The sequence below is a fragment of the Ranitomeya variabilis genome, chromosome 2, assembly GCF_051348905.1.
Source record: "Ranitomeya variabilis isolate aRanVar5 chromosome 2, aRanVar5.hap1, whole genome shotgun sequence".
Classification (NCBI taxonomy): Eukaryota; Metazoa; Chordata; class Amphibia; order Anura; family Dendrobatidae; genus Ranitomeya; species Ranitomeya variabilis.
The window spans coordinates 401966948-401986328 of NC_135233.1; the positions used below are offsets into that span (position 1 = coordinate 401966948).

At 49.0% G+C, this 19381-nt stretch overlaps 1 protein-coding gene across 3 annotated transcripts in view; it reads right to left on the reverse strand.

The window, feature by feature from the left end:
* The window catches only part of OCRL (OCRL inositol polyphosphate-5-phosphatase), a 33337-nt gene extending 14686 nt beyond the window's left edge, over positions 1-18651 (reverse strand). For 2 of the 3 annotated variants that reach the window (XM_077286513.1, XM_077286512.1), the window contains exons 1-14: positions 18528-18651; positions 16514-16591; positions 14960-15039; positions 14628-14666; positions 10334-10447; positions 9766-9879; positions 9136-9307; positions 7855-8016; positions 7443-7544; positions 5647-5761; positions 1628-1744; positions 596-783; positions 250-361; positions 19-128 (exon numbers count right to left, since the gene is read on the reverse strand). In XM_077286513.1, the coding sequence (XP_077142628.1) occupies positions 19-128; positions 250-361; positions 596-783; positions 1628-1744; positions 5647-5761; positions 7443-7544; positions 7855-8016; positions 9136-9307; positions 9766-9879; positions 10334-10447; positions 14628-14666; positions 14960-15039; positions 16514-16591; positions 18528-18559 (1535 nt within the window). In that variant the 5' untranslated portion in view covers positions 18560-18651. The remainder of the gene's footprint in view (positions 1-18; positions 129-249; positions 362-595; positions 784-1627; positions 1745-5646; positions 5762-7442; positions 7545-7854; positions 8017-9135; positions 9308-9765; positions 9880-10333; positions 10448-14627; positions 14667-14959; positions 15040-16513; positions 16592-18527) is intronic. The other variant, XM_077286514.1, reaches the window with a different exon arrangement.
* Positions 18652-19381: the final 730 nt, after the last annotated feature.

Genomic DNA, 19381 nt, shown 5'->3' on the forward strand with positions numbered 1-19381 from the left:
GAGACCTCCGCTGGTTACCTTGAGTCCCATCGATCTGTTTTCGGGTCGAATTTATACGTTGGGATAAATGAGATGGGGCCTTCCGTGAAGTCTGAGAAAACGTTTTTCAGGCCCCTCTGGATGTTCAGCTGCAGGAACAATGGAGACCGTTAGCCATGAGAATAACGATGCCGGCCGGCAGCAGCGCGGCCCCGTAATGATGGCGGCTTACAGGTAGCAGCCATAAACATCCCAAAATTCCCCGGTCACCTGGTCAAACTTCAGCAGTGCGCTAATGTCATTCTTCGTGATCATGCCTTTCACCTCGGTGGCGTCGTACTTGCACAGCCGGTAGTTCAGGTCTCCCAACCAAATGACAGCACTGCAGAGAAAATACATGGAAATAATCCAATAATCTGTAATCTGTGCCAAACCATAAGACCATGTGGATTAATGGAAGGAGATGGCGACTGCTCTGAGGTGCTGGGAGCCCCCTTATAAGACCCCACCTCCGAAAACTACTGTGTTCATGCAGGGAGCAGGATTAAGAAATGTATGAAGAGATGAGAGCGGGAGTACAGGAAGACAGTAGAGAAGAGTTGTCATAGGGACGCACTCATGCTTCATGATGTTTAATGAGGGGATGTTCTGCTCCGGGAGGCAGAAGTTTAGACGGGCGCAGATGTCCTTATAGTCCTGGTTCCTCCTCTCGAAATCCTCCACGTGAGCAGCCAAGTGAGAGTTCACAAAGCAGAACGACGTGTTGTGGAAGACGAATCGCACGGCCACGCCGCCCTTGTTACCCTAAAGGGGCGAGAGGAGAGGTACAAGCTCATAGTGCAGGCGCTGGGTCTGCGCCTCCCATCAGGACATACAAAGGGTTAATCACATTACAAAACATTGGGCAGCTTGTGTTTTACATTCACCCCATCTCTGATTGCTGCAAGGGGATGGAAACATCCTCTATACCCAAAGGAGGAATTAACACTTCTCGCAGCTGAGGGTTTGCTACTATTCTTTTCAGCTTTTTTAATAGTCGAGGCTTAAAGTTCTCAATATTTCTTAGATCTATGCTTGCTGTCAGTGAATGATATACATTTTTAAACCCAAACAATAAAAGTCAGCATGGACTTACTATTCTCACAGCTGAGGGTTTGCTACAATTCTGTTCAGGCTACACAATCCTCTATGAACTACATAGTCTGGACATCAGATCACTCATAGGCTGCAACAGACAGGACAGGAGGAAGGTTTCAGCTGCTGACGATATAAAAGCAAAGAGGATTGTCTGGATACAATTGTCACAAGCCCTCAGCTGAGAGAAACATTACGTCTCTTCTAGCGTTAAGCCTATGGATGTAAGGTTTTATCCACCCGCTCACAGCAAGCACTGGAAAAATAATGGAGAATTAAAACTTTCTATGACAAAGATTCAAACCCTTTCATGGTACAAGTGAAGCCTCAGCGCGGGGGGCCGGCCTCAGCGCGGGGGGCCGGCCTCAGCGCGGGGGCCAGATACTGCAGCTACACAGCCACAGAGTGTGGAACGCAGGAGTGTGGAACAAGATCATGGAAAAGCGCCCCCACCCCACAAATGACCCAGAGACTTCCAGCTGCCATCTACAACCAACATAAATGAGGCTTTTACCATCTTCCCCATAATTCCAGTTCCCACAGACTCGGCCGCCACCTCCTGAATGTGCCGATAATGCTCCTTCTTGGCAAACACCAACAACATCATCCCGACGAGCCGCATCAGGCGGATCTGCAAGAAAAGGATGGGACAATGATGACCCATACTCCGGTGATAGCACGACGGTGGCCGCTAATATGTGAAAATGACTGAAAAAGCTGTGACTGTGGCAGAGTCCTTAAAGGGGTATTCCCATCTCCAAGATCTTATCCAAATATGTAGTAGGTGTAATAATAATAATAATAATACTTGCAAATACCATCAATTATAAATGCAGCACAGTGTCATAGATCGCAGCCAGGGGAGTCACGCTGAACACACCATCCTGTTACCTTTTTGTCAAGAACTGCCCTCTGCTGCCCCTTATCGTTAGGACAATTACGCAATTCACCAACGATTAACGGAGGAAGCTGCGGCTGTTACCACTAATAGGCCGGTTATTGGGAAACTAACCAGTTGTTTATACAGGCTGATTGGACACCTGACAGGTAGCGAATGGCTTCATGGTGCGGTTTACAGAACAAAAGGAACAAAACTATTACATTTTATATTTAGTTCAGAAAGATAGGCAACGTATATTAAAGTATACAAAAGATTTTACAAAGTGACCAAAACAATACAGTATACACAATTACAGAAAATAAAAGGATAAACAAAACAAAAGGATAAACAAAACAAAAGAAACTAAAGCTCAAGGCACTGTAATGGCTTTAGAGCTTAGCAGACGGAAGCAATCCGATTGAAAATGTCTGTAAACGTAGATCATGCTTACACAGCAATGCATCTTCCGGCACTGAACACACATCATGATTTTTTTTTTTAATCAGCACCTAAGTTACCGATGATATATAACAGGGCTGGTCATGGGATGTGGCTTCAGTTTCCGAAAATTATGATGTTCCCAACATTCACAGGCGTTCGATATCAACGTCATATTTTTTATCGGGATTTTACCTTTTCATAGATGGTAAACATGGCATGACCATTGACAGCAATGTGGCCACTATTGATTTGGAGCTTATAGGCAGGTGTCACAGTTATGAAAAAATATGCATACTCTTCCCCTATTAGTCCTTAAGTTGAAAATGTATGTCCCATTCACTATCGGATCTACACAAACCCCAATATTTATAACTTTCCACCGATGTCCAAATATTTCAAGCAGATGTCCCGTTTCCTCTAAAGAAAATAGTTACAGCTAAAGGAGGTGTTCGAATTTCGCTTCCCTTCCTGTAAGAATTTACAAATCTCAGTCTTTAAGACTTCTTCCCACAATAGATATCCTGTTTTAATTCAGTCAATGGCACGAGAGTCTGGGCTTGAAAGGGAGTTTTAATTAGTTTTGTCTCTCCTCAGCTTCCACTAATTTCCTTTACCACATATGTCAACTGTGTAGTTCTGCTTCATGCAGGGTTTAGATTGTAAGCTCATTCTCCCTTTGGAAATTTTAATTTTTTCTATGACAGTTTTTCTGATTAGCTATATCTCGTTCCTCATGTGCAGCCATTGTGGGACCTTAGGTATCCATGGATATGACCACTAGCAACTAGCTAACCGTCACTATATCAGTGGTCATAACCATGGATACCTAAGGTCCTGAAATGTCTGCACATGAGGAAAGACATAGCAAATCAGAAGAACTATACTACGTTTCTAATTGGAAGTATTTGCTATTATTATTATTATTACTACACAATAATAGCACAATCTGTATTTGATTTATCAATCCAACAGATAGATCCACTAAATAATATCAGAAAATACAGCACAAGTGGAAATAAAACGTAACTTTTACTGATAATACATAGATAAAAGTAGAAACAATATCACCCAAAGTGTTATAAAAAACATGGGGTAAGGTCCCACCAAGAGACCTATAGCGCCCCCAATAGGATACAATAAGCTACACCTGTAGAGGCTCTAGCGAATAAAAGCAGACCAAAGTATGGTTCAAACCATAACTGACAAAATCATATACATATGAATGGCAGAATATAACTCCATACAATTGATCGCATGTAAACAGTCATCACTCAATAACAAGATATAGCACCTACAAAATGGTGTCACTAATAGTTATTAAGGTGAAATAAGAAAAGGAACAATCTCACCAATTCCAATATGAATGAGCAGGAGCACTGGAAGACTTCTGGTCATGGAGTGATCCGGGACTTGGTAGAGGGAGACGACAATACCCTGTCATTCCCTATGGGGCTACCGGTAAGCTATCCCCAAAACTCCTGCCCTTACAAGGGCAGTCCACAGCTACCCCTGTCACAGCATACCCTGCACTCTCCCTATGGTCAGTCCCGACGCGTTTCTTCCAAGCCAATCAGGGGACCCGCTTGTGTAGAGAGATCAGTGCCTACGTGCTCAAAAAGGGAGACAATAAGTTCTGCCACCCCCTATGCCATCTTGCAGAGGGGGCGCTATAGGTCTCCTGGTGGGACCTTACCCCATGTTTTTTTATAACACTTTGGGTGATATTGTTTCTACTTTTATCTATGTATTATCAGTAAAAGTTACGTTTTATTTCCACTTGTGCTGTATTATTATTACATCTACTACATATTGTGATAGGATCTTAAAGATGGGAATACCCCTTTAATTACGTCCAGAGCTGCATGCATAGTTCTGCTCCCGTTTGAAACCTGAATTCACAGCAAATTTCTCTTGTGACATATTCCTCTACTTGAACAACAACTTCTTAAATTCAACAAGAGCTAATGTAAAACCCCTCACACCCTCCCTTCCTGGACTGATGCCATTCCCGCGATATCTGTGTGTTTTCTGACAATTCTCGCATCAATTTGTCATGTCTTGTGAGCGCTGCAGCCGATCAGCAGCTGTTGATCGGCTGCAGTGCTCACACTTCCTTTATATGGAACTGTCCTGTTTGAGGAAAGTGTGAGCACTGCAGACCATCAGCGCCAGCAGACGGAGCGCCGATCTTGCTGGAATTACACCAGTTCGGTGTTATGACCCCAATGGCAGAGGGTCTCAGGAATCAATACCTAGTCTGCAAACACAAAAAACCAGCTCATAGGGCAGTGGTAACTGGGCTGACCATATATCTAATCCTAGCACCACAAATAGAAGTAGCCAGGGAACGTGCCTACGTTGGTTCTAGACGTCTCGCGCCAGCCGGAGAACTAACTAACCCTAGAAGGGAAAAGAAAGACCTTTCTTGCCTCCAGAGAAAAGACCCCAAAAGTTGGATACAAGCCCCCAACAAATAATAACGGTGAGGTAAGAGGAAAAGACAAACATAAGAATGAGCTAGGTATTTAGCAAAGAGAGGCCCACTAGCTAATAGCAGAATATAGTAAGATGACTTATATGGTCAGCAAAAACCCTATTAAAATATCCACGCTGGATATTCAAGAACCCCCGAACCGTCTAACGGCCGGGGGGAGAACACCAGCCCCCTAGAGCTTCCAGCAAGGTCAGAAATCACATTTAGTACAAGCTGGACAAAAATAGTAGCAAAGCAAGTAACTCAAAAAACAAAGAAGCAAGACTTAGCTTAATTTTGCAAGAGCCAGGACCAGCAGACAGGAGCAACAGAAGGATCTGATTACAACGATGCCAGGCACTGGACTAAGGATCCAGGAAGTTAATATAGCGACACCCCTGGACTAACGACCCAGGTGAGTGCCAAACAGAAAAAAGACAATCCCAGAGTCATACCACTAGTGACCACAAGAGGGAGCCAAAAAGTCTAATTCACAACAGTTCGGGTTGCGAGAATATGGTGTTTTTGTTTTACATGAGGCCCTGTTTTACTTAAAGGGATTGTCCACTTTTTGTACAACTCATTCTTAAGGTAGCGCTGTTGCAGACGCTGGAGTATCAGAATTTCTGGATCATCAGGAACATTACTGTTCATCCACAAATCATGCCATGATCTTGAGGGTCTGCTCCAGCCCCTGTTATGGAGCAGAACAAGTGTTATTAACCATTTCATCACTCACTTTCTTGTACTTTCCTTTGGGGTGTAGACTTCGCTCCACGGCCTCCAGCCACTCCTGCTCCTTCCCGGAGTCAAAGTAGAAGAAGGCCTCAGTGCTGAGGTCCAGCTCCTGGAAACTGGAGGAAAACATCTGCTGAAAAGTGTCCTCACCCCCTCTGGCCCACCAAAGACACCTACCGCCCCCCCAGACACCCACAGTGGTGTCGAGGCAAATAGACACAGAACATAGACCCCAAGATCATTCCTTATAACTCAGGAACAATAAACTATGATTAACACCATTTCAGCGCCCACCCGAAATTACCACAGGGGAGAACACACGGGAGGCGCAGGGACCACAACCCTCCGCTATGGCTTGGGGAAGAATAATATTAACATATTCAAACTATATTCCCTTTGTATGTGGCCAGTGGCACCGACATTGGTGCATAGATTTCCTCAGTGATACTGTGTTCCTCCATAACAGCCTTACCCCCTCCATAACAGTGTCGGCAGCCACAGGCCCTCCTCCCCATAACAACCCCTCCATAATACAGCCTCACCTACCCATAACCCAGACCACCATAACACAGCCTCACCTCCATATAAAACCCCCTCCATAACCCAGCCGCAGCTCCCCATAACACCCCCTCCATAATACAGCCGCAGCCCCACCTCCCCATAAAATCCCCTCCATAACACCTCTGCCATAACACAGCCCCACCTCCCCAAAACACCCCTTCATAATACAGCCTACCTCCCCATAACACTGTCAAAAGGCATAGCCTCACCTCCTCATAACACCCCCTCCATAATAAAGCCTCACCTCCCCATAACACAACCACCAACAACAGACCCACCTCCCCATAGCACCCCCTCCATAACACAGCCCTAGCACTATAACCAGAGGATCCCGGGAATTGATGACACTTATAGTTTACAATCATCATTACAACACCACGGTGTCCAACACGTCACCGCTAGAGAACATCAGATGACGTAACCGGAGGAGAAGAGAAAACACCTCACATCCTGTTACCAAACCTATGTGTAACAAGCACAGAACCAGGAGGAGCAGAAGACTGCTGTAATAATGACCACCGAGCCCCCGGAACAGAACTACACAGCCCAACGCATCAATGTATTATACAACTTACACGCCTGTACATAGGAGCAGTATTATAGTAGTTATATTCTTGTATATGGGGCAGTATTATAGTAGTTATATTCTTGTGCATAGGGGGCAGTATTATAGTAGTTATACTCTTGTACATAGGAGGCAGTATTATAGTAGTTATATTCCTGTACATAGGAGCAGTATTATAGTGGTTATATTCTTGTACATAGGGGCAGTATTATAGTAGTTATATTCTTGTATATGGGGCAGTATTATAGTAGTTATATTCTTGTACATAGGAGCAGTATTATAGTGGTTATATTCTTGTGCATAGGGGGCAGTATTATAGTAGTTATATTCTTGTGCAAAGAAGCAGTATTATAGTAGTTATATTCTTGTATATAGGGCAGTATTATAGTAGTTATATTCTTGTATATGGGGCAGTATTATAGTAGTTATATTCTTGTATATGGGGCAGTATTATAGTAGTTATATTCTTGTACATAGGGGGCAGTATTATAGTAGTTATATTCTTGTATATGGGGCAGTATTATGGTAGGCATATTCTTGTGCAGGCGCAGTCTATTTGGTTCCCCAGGGGTTACGGTCAGGAATGCACAGCGTGTCCATACAAAGTCACTTACATTCCTACTTTGCTGCACTGGACCTTACATAAATCCAGAGCTGATGTCAGTTCTTACCCGATCACATACACATCCGGAGGGTCGGGGTCGGCGTGCAGCCACGGCTCTAAGCCGCCATCGGGGGATTGGCCATTTACATTCCAAGTTCCTATGAAGAATCTGTAAAATAAAAGGAAATATCCTTTAGATCCCTTGTGGGACAAGGTGCGGATTCACAGTTGAGGTATCTGGCAGCGTTAACACTGTGGATGTCATTAGCTCCAGTAGCACCAACCAGAACAACCCCAGTAAATGCCATTAAGGAGCCATTTTGCTGGCCCTCAAGTTTCCCAATAAGTAGACTCACGTGACCGGCATCATTGTCTCTGCAGCTGACTACGACCTGCGTTATTCTTAGTGCTGCACTGACTGGTCTACACTTCCAGGGCTGAAATCTTCCAGTGCCCACCACCTCCGGCCCCGCACTTACCTGTAGTTTTCTATATTGACGTAGTCGGTCTCCCTCTTCGCCAGGATGTGCTTTATTAACCCTTCCCTCTGCCCGGTCTGGCTGGACGGCACCAGGAGTTTCTTCATACTGTTGCTCATTTTCGGCTGGCCCCATGAGTTGGGGTCCCTGTCCCGAGGTGACCTGCAGAACAGAACAACATGGTGACTGCTGGGGGTCCGCGCTTGTATGGGGCGACTTCAGTTGGGATATCTCGCTGTATGAAGTAAAGAACCCTCCTTACAAGACATGAGGCGATGAATGGCTTCAAATGCACAAGTCGCCACTTTCACATGCAGCAAGTCTCGACATCACGGGTGTATGAGTACGGAGTGGAGCCGCCTGGCGGCACGTGATCGCCGATGCTCCATTCACATCTACAGGAAAGTAATATACGCAGCTGTAGCCCCACAGACGTGAATGGAGCGGCAGCGATCGCGTGCCACCATGCCACTCCACTCATCATGATGCAGTACAGAGAACTGAGGAAATAAGACCCACATCGTAGGGATCTCAGGGAATCGTTGCTTTCATGTGGCCGGGCGATAAACACCTTTTAGAGGAAAGCACGTTAAAGGGATTGTCGGGAGTCGCTCACTTCTGCCTCAGGACGAGAGCGACGCTGCACAAAGAAAAGTTCTGCTACTTTCTAACAGATCTTGTGCTTCTATTCCTCACCATTGCCCGGAATTCTGCGAACGTTCACATTCCGAGGTCATGAGGCTGATACCATGTAGCAGTGTTACAGACACCCCTGTCTATAGAGACACTCCTGCTCCAGCAGGGGGCGCCTATCACAGGAGATAACAGATCACGCAGCAGATCTCCACTATATTCACTATTTCCTGTTTGGCTCCTAGTTTTATTTTCCGCTGATTCGCATATTTCCGAGCTCTGTTCCGGTCATGTTCATCGCCTGTAAACTCTCCTTTCATCCCTGTACCCGGCCCCCCGCCATCTTTACACTTCCTTTGAAGAAGTCAATAAAATTTTGCACGCCTGATGAGAAACACTGTAAATACTTTATTGATCCTGTAAGATACCAGTGACTGTAGTCACATCCAGAGCTGCAAGGAACATTCCTCCAGCTACCACGTGGAATGTGCTGTGCAGATGTCCACAGCTAGGGGGCAGTAGGGAGGGAGCTGCAGCTCCAGAGGACAGCAGAGAGTGCAGCTCCAGAGGTGACCAGACATAACAGCACAGAATCAGGAAGGAAAAATATCTGCAAAGTCCAGAGATGTCTCCCGAGAGGCGACTTACGGTCTGTCCGGAGGAGGTGGGGGGGGCGGTGGCGGTTCTCTCCGGGACCCCGGTGGCGGTTCTCTCCGGGACCCCGGTGGTGGTTCTCTCTGGGACCCCTGCTGCTGGTTCTGCACATTTCTCCTATTCACGTGATTAGCGTTACTAAAATCATCCTCGAACCCCATGTTCCCTGCAACAGACAAGGAGAGCAGGTCTAGAAACGATGACGGGCGACTTTCAGGATCTTATACAGATTACTTATCCTTAGGGGTCTAACTTGGGATTCGTGAGGGCACGACTCTCAGGACCCCAAATAATAAGCAGAACGAGGGGCTTGTGGCTCACTGAACCATCCTTGTGCTCAGCAGCAGGTGGTTGTAGTAACAGACGTCACCACACACAGGAGGGCGGCGCTGTTCTAAGAACTGCAGTGAAGACAGGAGGACCCTCGTTCTGCTGATCATTGGTGCAGAGCGGCAGTGTCGGGGTGCAGACTGCAGCGTATTTACACATATAGATACAGAGGAAACCTCCATTCTTTACACTGCAGCCTACAAAATAGTAACAGCTTTTAGAATCCTGAGAAAACCGATTAATTACTAAGTATTATATAAACGATGAGAATGGTGGTCTCGATGTGCAGCGTACCAGGCACGGCGGGCTGGGGCAGCGGCCGGGGGGCGATCTGTATCTTCTCCGCTGGCTGGTACCAGTTCGAAGACTCTTTCCTATCTGGTCGATTGGGTTTATTACGAAGTTCACCTGGTAGAGATTATTAAATGGGAGGTTAAAGGGGGATTCTGGGAAAGAATATGGAGTCAAATGCAACAAAGCGCGTCACTGCAGTCACGGCGCCAAACATAGCCGTGTGGCCAAGTCTGGTACTGCAGCTCAGCTTCATTTAGGTGAAAAAGAAGAACTCCCATCATCTCAGAAACAGCCCATACTACCTAATGACAGGAAACCAGCTGGATTTTAAAATGACCCTTTAAAAAAAAACCCTTCCACCTGCTTGACTCCCACGTCTTCTCATGATCGGCAGCAGCAGTCACATCCTGTCTTTCTACTGCCTCAGACAGAATGTGACCTCTGCAGCCAATCACGGGCTGCTGACTGGCTGTAGCGGTATAAAGATTCCCCTCCTTTGCAGGTAAAGGAGGCCAGGAGACTGGCAGCAGAAGCAGCGGTGCTGACCCACCGGGCGAGGATGCCTTACCTTCCTGTATCACACGCATCTCCCTCAGGAGCTCTATACACCGCTCCTCATCCGGGATCTCAAATAACCGCTCTGGGGACCAAGGATCGGCCTGGATCCGCACCTTACAGCCACCTGGGAGACAACATGGGGGGATTAGTGTCCACAGTGGGGTCTGCAACCAGACAAAGGGGTCTGGTGTCAACAGATCAGACGGAGGTGCGTGCACCCCGTGGTCATCTTAATAACGCAGCAAAGACGCAACACAACATGGCCACACGCATGCTGACCCGGAGCTTCAGCCGTCATTTACTCTAGGGCACAACCAGAGCTGCATTCACAAATCTCCTGGACGCCACTGCAGCTCTGGGACGCCACTGCATTATACAATCCCCAGGCCAGAAAAGCACGGCACTGGACGGACAGAACATGAGGGGCTGCAGGGAGAGGTTAGCTCAGCGTTCAGGAGATGGTGCTAGTGGGAGGGGGTTGCAGCGAGGCCGACCCCAGGGTGGGAGTCCCGGCAGGGGTCCCTCCCATGATCAGCTGCACACATGACTGAGCTCTGTGCCGAGCTGCAGAGTTTACATTGTATTTTTCCTGCAGAAATTTTTCCTTCCATTGAATCAGGAAATATCATAAAATCCAGGTTCTGCGGGCAGTGATCGGGCAGGTTCATCACACGGAGCGCTTTACCTTCAGTAACCTGATCACCAACTGCTTAAACAATCCGCTCCACGCCCCGCAGCGATAACAAAGCTCTCCGAAGGGACGGGAGTGACGACAATGGTCAGAGTGGGGAGAACTGCGGCAGCAGAGAAGGAAGTGACGGGGTCAGCAGAACCGGGCAGAGGAGCGACAGCGCGGGCAGAGGAGCGACAGCGCGGGCAGAGGAGCGACAGCGCGGGCAGAGGAGCGACAGCGCGGGCAGAGGAGCGACAGCGCGGGCAGAGGAGCGACAGCGCGGGCAGAGGAGCGACAGCGCGGGCAGAGGAGCGACAGCGCGGGCAGGGCCAAGCAGGAGAGTGATGGCGTGGGCAGGAAAGGAAGCAACAGGATCAGCGGGATAAGGCAGGGGAGGGATGGCAGTAACAAGATCGGAGACAGTGGGTAGGAAAGTGACAGCGTGGTGGGGACAAGAAGGGCAGTGAAAGCTGTGATGCGACGCGCTGGAGCCGGCGGGAGAGCGACGCAGCGGGAAGGAGCACATACACAGTATACATAGCATCGTTTTTATTGCAGCTGTCACCAGGGCAGAAGATGCTGCGTCTGCTCGCACTATTCCCACTGCTCTCCTCAACATGCGGCTACTTCTTTTTTTAAATCCACCATACAGTCCCAGAGATAAGAGGCCATTCATCCAGCACTAATGCCAAGGGGGCGGAGCAACTATGGACCGGCCACGTGGAAAAGACCATGAAAATATGGTATCCCACATATATTCAGATACAACACACCCCCATATAACCGGATACAGCACACCCCCATATAACCGGATACAGCACACCCCCATATAACCGGATACAGCACACCCCCATATAACCGGATACAGCACACCCCCATATAACCGGATACAGCACACCCCCATATAATCGGATACAGCACACCCCCATATAACTGGATACAGCACACCCCCATATAACCGGATACAGCACACCCCCATATAACCGGATACAGCACACCCCCATATAACCGGATACAGCACACCCCCCGCCCACATCCCATAATGAAGAGAAGCACGAGTTTGGGGCGGCAGAGCTCCACCACCTTGCCCCTGAGCACAATACTGCCCCCTATCTATGTCATATGGCTGTGCGCACTCCAGAACCCGATCCGGGACCACCTAAGACATTAATCCCAGCGCTGCCTGTGCAGCATCTCGGGGGTTAAACCGTCACTTCAGATTGCACAAGCCATAGATGGAAACTGTGATAGGAGCCGATAAAACTGGAAACCGCGAATCACCGGCCACTTCCTCTCATATTTCACTACAGATCCTCCGATGGGTCCTGCCCCGGCAATAATGGGGGGAGCGTCGGGTGGTCTCTGACACTGCCCCCCGAGCCGGCTGCAGTGCAGAATGCTCCAGACCCCAGGAAACACACGAGACAACAGCAGATGTGGGGGAGACACTGGACACACACCGTCCTTTCTACACTTATGGCAGCTGCTCATCCTCCCTCCACTGAGCACATGTGCGTCACAGCAAGCAGGTGTGTACCCGAGGGTCCGGGGGCTGCCGGCCGATCGAGGGACCGCCTGAGAGCTGTGCAGCCCCATAGCGCAATCAGATGGGATATCTCCAGATAGAGGAGGCGGTGTATTGTGGCGTTATCTGATGGGTGGTCCGGTGGCCGCCAGGGACCCCACGGCTTCATTCCATAGTTTACAGCTCATTGCTGAGGTGGCCGGTTTCCTAGGCAATGAGCACGGCTTGCAAGCCGTATTACTATATAGCTCTAAGTCCAGCTGTGCAGCTGGATGTGGCCCCTGTGTGCCTCCCACGTAGCAGGAATAGAGCCTGTGGCTCAGCCATGATGCCGGCCCCCGCGTTTATTCACCAGGAGCGCACAGCCTTGAGGCAGAGGAGCGATGCCTCCTGAAGATAGAGGATGACTGTTAAGGGGGTTGTCAGGGAAAATTACCATTTAACCCGATGCTCGGCCACTTATGAACATGACAGGCAAAGCGATACTTATCGGCACTCACTGGGATCCAGCGCAGCCGCTCCGTGATCCCCATCTACACCAAGAGGGAGTTTAAAGCAGCAGCAGGCCTGCTGGGACTTATGGTGGCTGCAGTGGTCAGGCGTCGCCAGCTGCAAGTATTCGCCAACGTCACCGATCACGGGGGGGGGCGTCACTTTGAACAGCGCCAACTTCCTCTCGGTGTACACACGGACGGCGGAGCCTCCTGCACTGGATCCAGGTGAGTGATCGGACAACCCCTGTAAATCCACTATGGATCAACTCACTTCATTTGTGCATGGCAACTCACATAAAATGGGAATAAAGAAATCAAGAAGTTGTACGCAGCCCAAAATAGTAGGAATGAAAATCGCAGGTCGGCCAGGAGGAAAAAAAAAATCCTTCCTGATACCTGATCCGGCTGCAGGTGCAGGGTGGATTACTACAGATTACTACTAACTCCGCAGCTCCAGCCCCAACAATGAAGGGAACAAAGCAAACAGAGAAGGGAGGTAAGACGATCCGTCACCTGCACCGCCAGGGGGAGAAAAGGGAGAGAAGAAAGAGCAGAAAGTCCACCGGATCACGGAGAAAGAGGAAAGCAGCAACGATCAACCGGAGGAGAGCAGCCAAATCTACAGCGCCAAGTGCCCTCCACACACGGGATGTACAGCGGCCCTGTAATTCCATTCATCACCACTAGCAGTGCTCACAGGGACCACCTCACACACAGCCATAGCCCCGGGGACCCACACACACACACACACACACGTAACCTGCCGGACTCACAGGGACCCCCACACACAGCCATAGCCCTGGGGACCCACACACACACAAGTAACCTGCCGGACTCACAGGGACCACCCCGCATACAGCAATAGCCCCAGGGACCCCCACACACGTAACCTGCCGGACTCACAGGGACCCCCCACAAATGCACACAAACCGGAGACCTCCCATATTAGCCCAGATACTTCCAGAGACCCCACACACACCCCAATACTTCCGCGACCCCATACATACACACATGCAAAAGCACGCACACACATGCAAGCAAATACTTCCGGGGACCCCACAAAAAAGCCACAATACGTCCGGGGACCCCACAAACATGCCCCAATACTTCTGGGGACCCCCACATACATGCCCCAATACTTCTGGGGACCCCCCCATACACGCCCCAATACTTCTGGGGACCCCCCCATACACGCCCCAATACTTCTGGGGACCCCCCCATACACGCCCCAATACTTCTGGGGACCCCCCCATACACGCCCCAATACTTCCGGGGACCCCCCACACACACCCCAATACTTCCGGGGACCCTACATACAAGCCCCAATACTTCCAGGGACCCCCACATACAAGCCCCAATACTTCCGGGGACCCCACATACAAGCCCCAATACTTCTGGGGACCCCACATACAAGCCCCAATACTTCCGGGGACCCCACATACAAGCCCCAATACTTCCGGGGACCCCACATACAAGCCCCAATACTTCTGGGGACCCCACATACAAGCCCCAATACTTCCGGGGACCCCACATACCCCAATACTTTTGGGGAGCACAGACGTAGTTCTCCTGAGGACCACCCTCCACCAGGTGTTAGTGCCCCGGTACCTACTGTTAGTAGGAATGTCGATGAGAAGAGTCTCCTCCGCTTCTGGAAGATACAAGAAACAAGAGCAGGTTACAATATAACGGAAGAGCGGGGAGGAGGGGGCAGGAAGCTGCAGAGCCCTGATGTAAGATTTCTAGATTCTCGGTAATTTCTGTCATCTGCGGTGTTGGGGGCGCAAATTAAATAAAGGGAGATATGATTTGGAAAAATGAAAAGAGCGCTGCACACCCCATCATCCCCAGAGACACAGAGTGGGGTGGCGGGGGGGCATTCTGAGTGCAATGATGACGGCCGGGACCCCATTCCCATCATCGGACAGACCATGAAGCCTTTACCTTGAACACACTTGAAGATACTCGTTATGGGGAAGATTTCTTCATTGGCTGCAGCTTTACCGGCCGTCCGGATCATCAACCTGAGAAAAGAAAGAAGTAAAGACAGGAGTCCGGCACCGATGACGGGGAAGTGACAACACTAAGGATAAAAGGACAACAACCAATAACCATGGCTCCAACGTGTACAGCAAAAACCCTACTGTCCGGAGTCTACAGCTTCTGGAGAGAGCAATGTGTTTCCATGGATACAGACTACAGCCAAAACATCTGTAGTCTGCTCCTGCAATCATATGCTACACCCAAGTTCTTCCATTATACCCCAGAGCTGCACTCACTACTCTGCTGGTGCAGTCACTGTGTACATACATTACTGATCCTGAGTTACATCCTGTATTATACTCCAGAGCTGCACTCACTAATCTGCTGGTGCAGTCACTGTGTACATACATTACTGATCCTGAGTTACATCCTGTATTATACTCCAGAGCTGCACTCACTAATCTGCTGGTGCAGTCACTGTGTACATACATTACTGATCCTGAGTTACATCCTGTATTATACCCCAGAGCTGCACTCACTATTCTGCTGGCACAGTCACTGTGTACATACATTAGATTAGGCCGGTTTCACATTAGCGTTTGCAGCAGCTGCGGACTTCCTCCGTGAAGCCCCGCCCTCGGCCGCTAGCTCCACCTATTTCTGCCTGCGGCCTGTGTACCTATCTTTAACATTAGGTAAGCAGGTCGTGCCGCCATATGCGGATACTTCCGCATGCGTCGTTTTGACGATGCGGAGACCAGCGTAGGACGCAGCTTATAGCAATTTCTTTTTTTTTTTCCGCATCGTCAAAACGACACATGCGGCAGCATCTGCATACTGCGGCACGACCTGCGTACCTAATGTTAAAGATCGGTACACAGGCCGCATGCAGAAATAGGCGGAGCTAGCGGTGGAGGTGCGGCCGAGGGCGGGGCTTCACGGAGGAAGTCCGCAGCCCTCAACAGCTGCTACAAACGCTAGTGTGAAAGTAGCCTTACTGATCCTGAGTTACCTCCTGTATTATACCCCAGAGCTGCGCTCACTATTCTGCTGGTGCAGTCACTGTGTACATACATTACGTTACGGATCCTGAGTTACATATTGTATTATACTCCAGAGCTGCACTCACTATTCTGCTGGTGCAGTCACTGTGTACATACATTACATTACTGATCCTGAGTTACATCCTGTATTATACCCCAGAGCTGCACTCACTATTCTGCTGGTGCAGTCACTGTGTACATACATTACATTACTGATCCTGAGTTACATCCTGTATTATACCCTAGAGCTGCACTCACTATTCTGCTGGTGCAGTCACTGAGGAAAATGTCTATTCAGGCTGCAAGCTTGATGCACAAGCTTAGAAATGAAAAGGAAATACAAATTACTGACACAAATACTGAGCTGAGAATTATCACCCCGCACACAATGCAGCACATGGCCATGTTACTATATTACAGATGTAGCAGAGTTTGGTTTGCGGTGTGACGTAGGGCTCCACTTTGCACTTACACGTAGTGGCCGTCTCGCCGGCTCAGGATCAGCAGACACGGCAGCTTCCTCCCTTGTGTGACCTCAGTGCCTTCCACCACATGTGCAGCGAGTCAAGGAAATCTCCACATATCACAGCAGCTCATTAAAGGGAATCTGTCAGCAGGATTCTGCTCTTCTATGTGAGAGCAGCATGATGTCAGGGCAGAGACCCCGATTCCAGCAATATGTCACTTACTTTTCTGCAGGTTTGATATAATCCCTGCTTTCTTTGCTGTAGATCTAGCAGAGCTCAGAATGCTGAGCTCTGTATGACTCCGCCCACACCGCTGAGCTCTGTATGACTCCGCCCACACCGCTAACTACTGAGCTCTGTATGGCCCTGGGCAGCGCAGGCAAGAGGCGGCCCTGGGCAGCGCAGGCAAGAGGCGGCCCTGGGCAGCGCAGGCAAGAGGCGGCCCTGGGCAGCGCAAGGAAGAACGCCTGTGCAATCAGTCACAAGGTCCAGTCAGTGGAAGCACCAAAGGGGTAAATAACTGTCCTTCAATGACTCTGTAACCACCACTAGGAAGAGGGGTCGTCTCTACTTCCATGGAGATTAGAAGTGTCTTCGGTATCAGATCATTGGAGGTCCGAGACCCGTCACCCACTGACCCATTACCTGCTCCCACTGGATGAAGCCAGAATAGCACAGCGCCACACACTGCAGTGGCCACCCCCGGTACTGCAGCTCAGCTTATGTGAAGTGAATATGATCAGAGCTGCAGCGCTGTACATACACACGGCACGCGCTGTACATACACACGGCACGCGCTGTACATACACACGGCACGCGCTGTACATACACACGGCACGCGCTGTACATACACACGGCACGCGCTGTACATACACACGGCACGCGCTGTACATACACACGGCACGCGCTGTACATACACACGGCACGCGCTGTACATACACACGACACACAGCACACGCTGTACATACACACGGCACATGCTGTAAATACACGACATAGTACACACTATACTGTACACAGCACAGTTCAGTGTTGCGCTTACACTCAGTATATACAGTACACACAACAGCACAGGTCTGTGTATACAGTACATACTTTGTACACACTATATACACACACACCATACAGATTACACACTATATACACTGTAGACATAGCACACACTATATACACACATTATATTACACTTTATACAATGTACACATAGCACAGTTCAGTGTATACTTTACACTATATACACATTACACACACTGTATACAGATTACACACACATTACACACTAGATACAGAGTACACAATGTATACACACTATATACACATTACAGTGTGTGTAATGTGTATACAGTGTGTGTAATCTGTACAGTGTGTGTAATCTGTATAGTGTGTGTATACACATTACACACACTATATACACATTACACACATTACACACATAGCACATGTCAGTGTATACTGTACATACTTTACACACTATATACAATGTACACACAGTACACAGTATATACACACACACACACATTACATCACACACTATATACACATTACATACACAATGTAGACACAGCACAGGTCAGTGTATAGTGTACATACTTTGCACACATTACATTACACACAGCACACACTGTATATATACACACACATTACACATACACATGTCAGTGTATACTGTACACACTACATACACATTACATCACACACTATATACACAATGAACACAGCACAGGTCAGTCAGTATATACTGTACATACTTTGCACACATTACATCACACTATATACACATTACATTACACACTACATACAGTATACACACTATATACACATAACATACACAATGTACACACATTACACACTACATACACTATATATACACATTACATTACACACTATATACACACACTATATACACAATGTACACCCAGCACAGTTCACACACGGCGGATCCACCTGGCTGTCAGTCTCGGTCGCGCTGACGTCAGCTCCTACCACCAGGCCCCTGCTCCCCCCCCCCATATGAAGGATACCGGGTCTCCCCCGGGCCGCGGCCGCTCCATGTCTCCGGTCTCCTCCCGTCAGGCCTGCGCTCCTGGCCTGACAGCCCTGCCTCCTCTATTGACGTCATTACGTATGTCTGATGACGCTACCGCCACCTTGTGGTAGAGAAAGCTCACTGCACTGTTATATTACGTCATTCTGTCCCTTGAGCTCCGGCCTCCCTGTATCACGTGACCTCTTTCACCGGTAACGCGGCGGCGGCGGCGGCGGCTGCTGCAGTGAAACTACAACTCCTTGTATTATAGTCAGTCCGCTCAGAGCGCGGGACTCTAATGCCATCACTGCACTGATCACAGACAATGATATGTAGCGGCTCCTGTGCTCCGTCCCGTGTCCGTTCCCTCCTGTCCATGCACATTGTGATGGCGGCACTGACAGTGATAGAATTGGGAAGTGGAATAAACGGCAGCAACTCAGCCATGAAGTGGAGACCCAGTAAGGAGAGCAGAAAAGTGACCACCACTGATCTGCTGACCCCATAAGTGCAGAGTCCAGACCTCCTCTGGTGTAAACACTGCGCCCCCGGGAGCTTCATGGCCGAGCAGCTGCATGCAGCCGTACATCACCAAGCACAATACCAAGCGTCGGATGCAGTGGTGTAAAGCCGCCACCACTGGACTCTGGAGGAGACGTGTTCTGTGCAGTGATGGATCGCACTTCTCTATCTGCGTCTGATGGAGGAGGCTGGGTTTGGTGACGTCAGGAGGACGTTACCCCATGACTGCATTGTGCCCCCCGGGAGCTTCATGGCCGAGCAGTTGCAGGCAGCCGTACATCACCAAGCACAATACCGAGCGTCGGATGGAGTGGTGTAAAGCCGC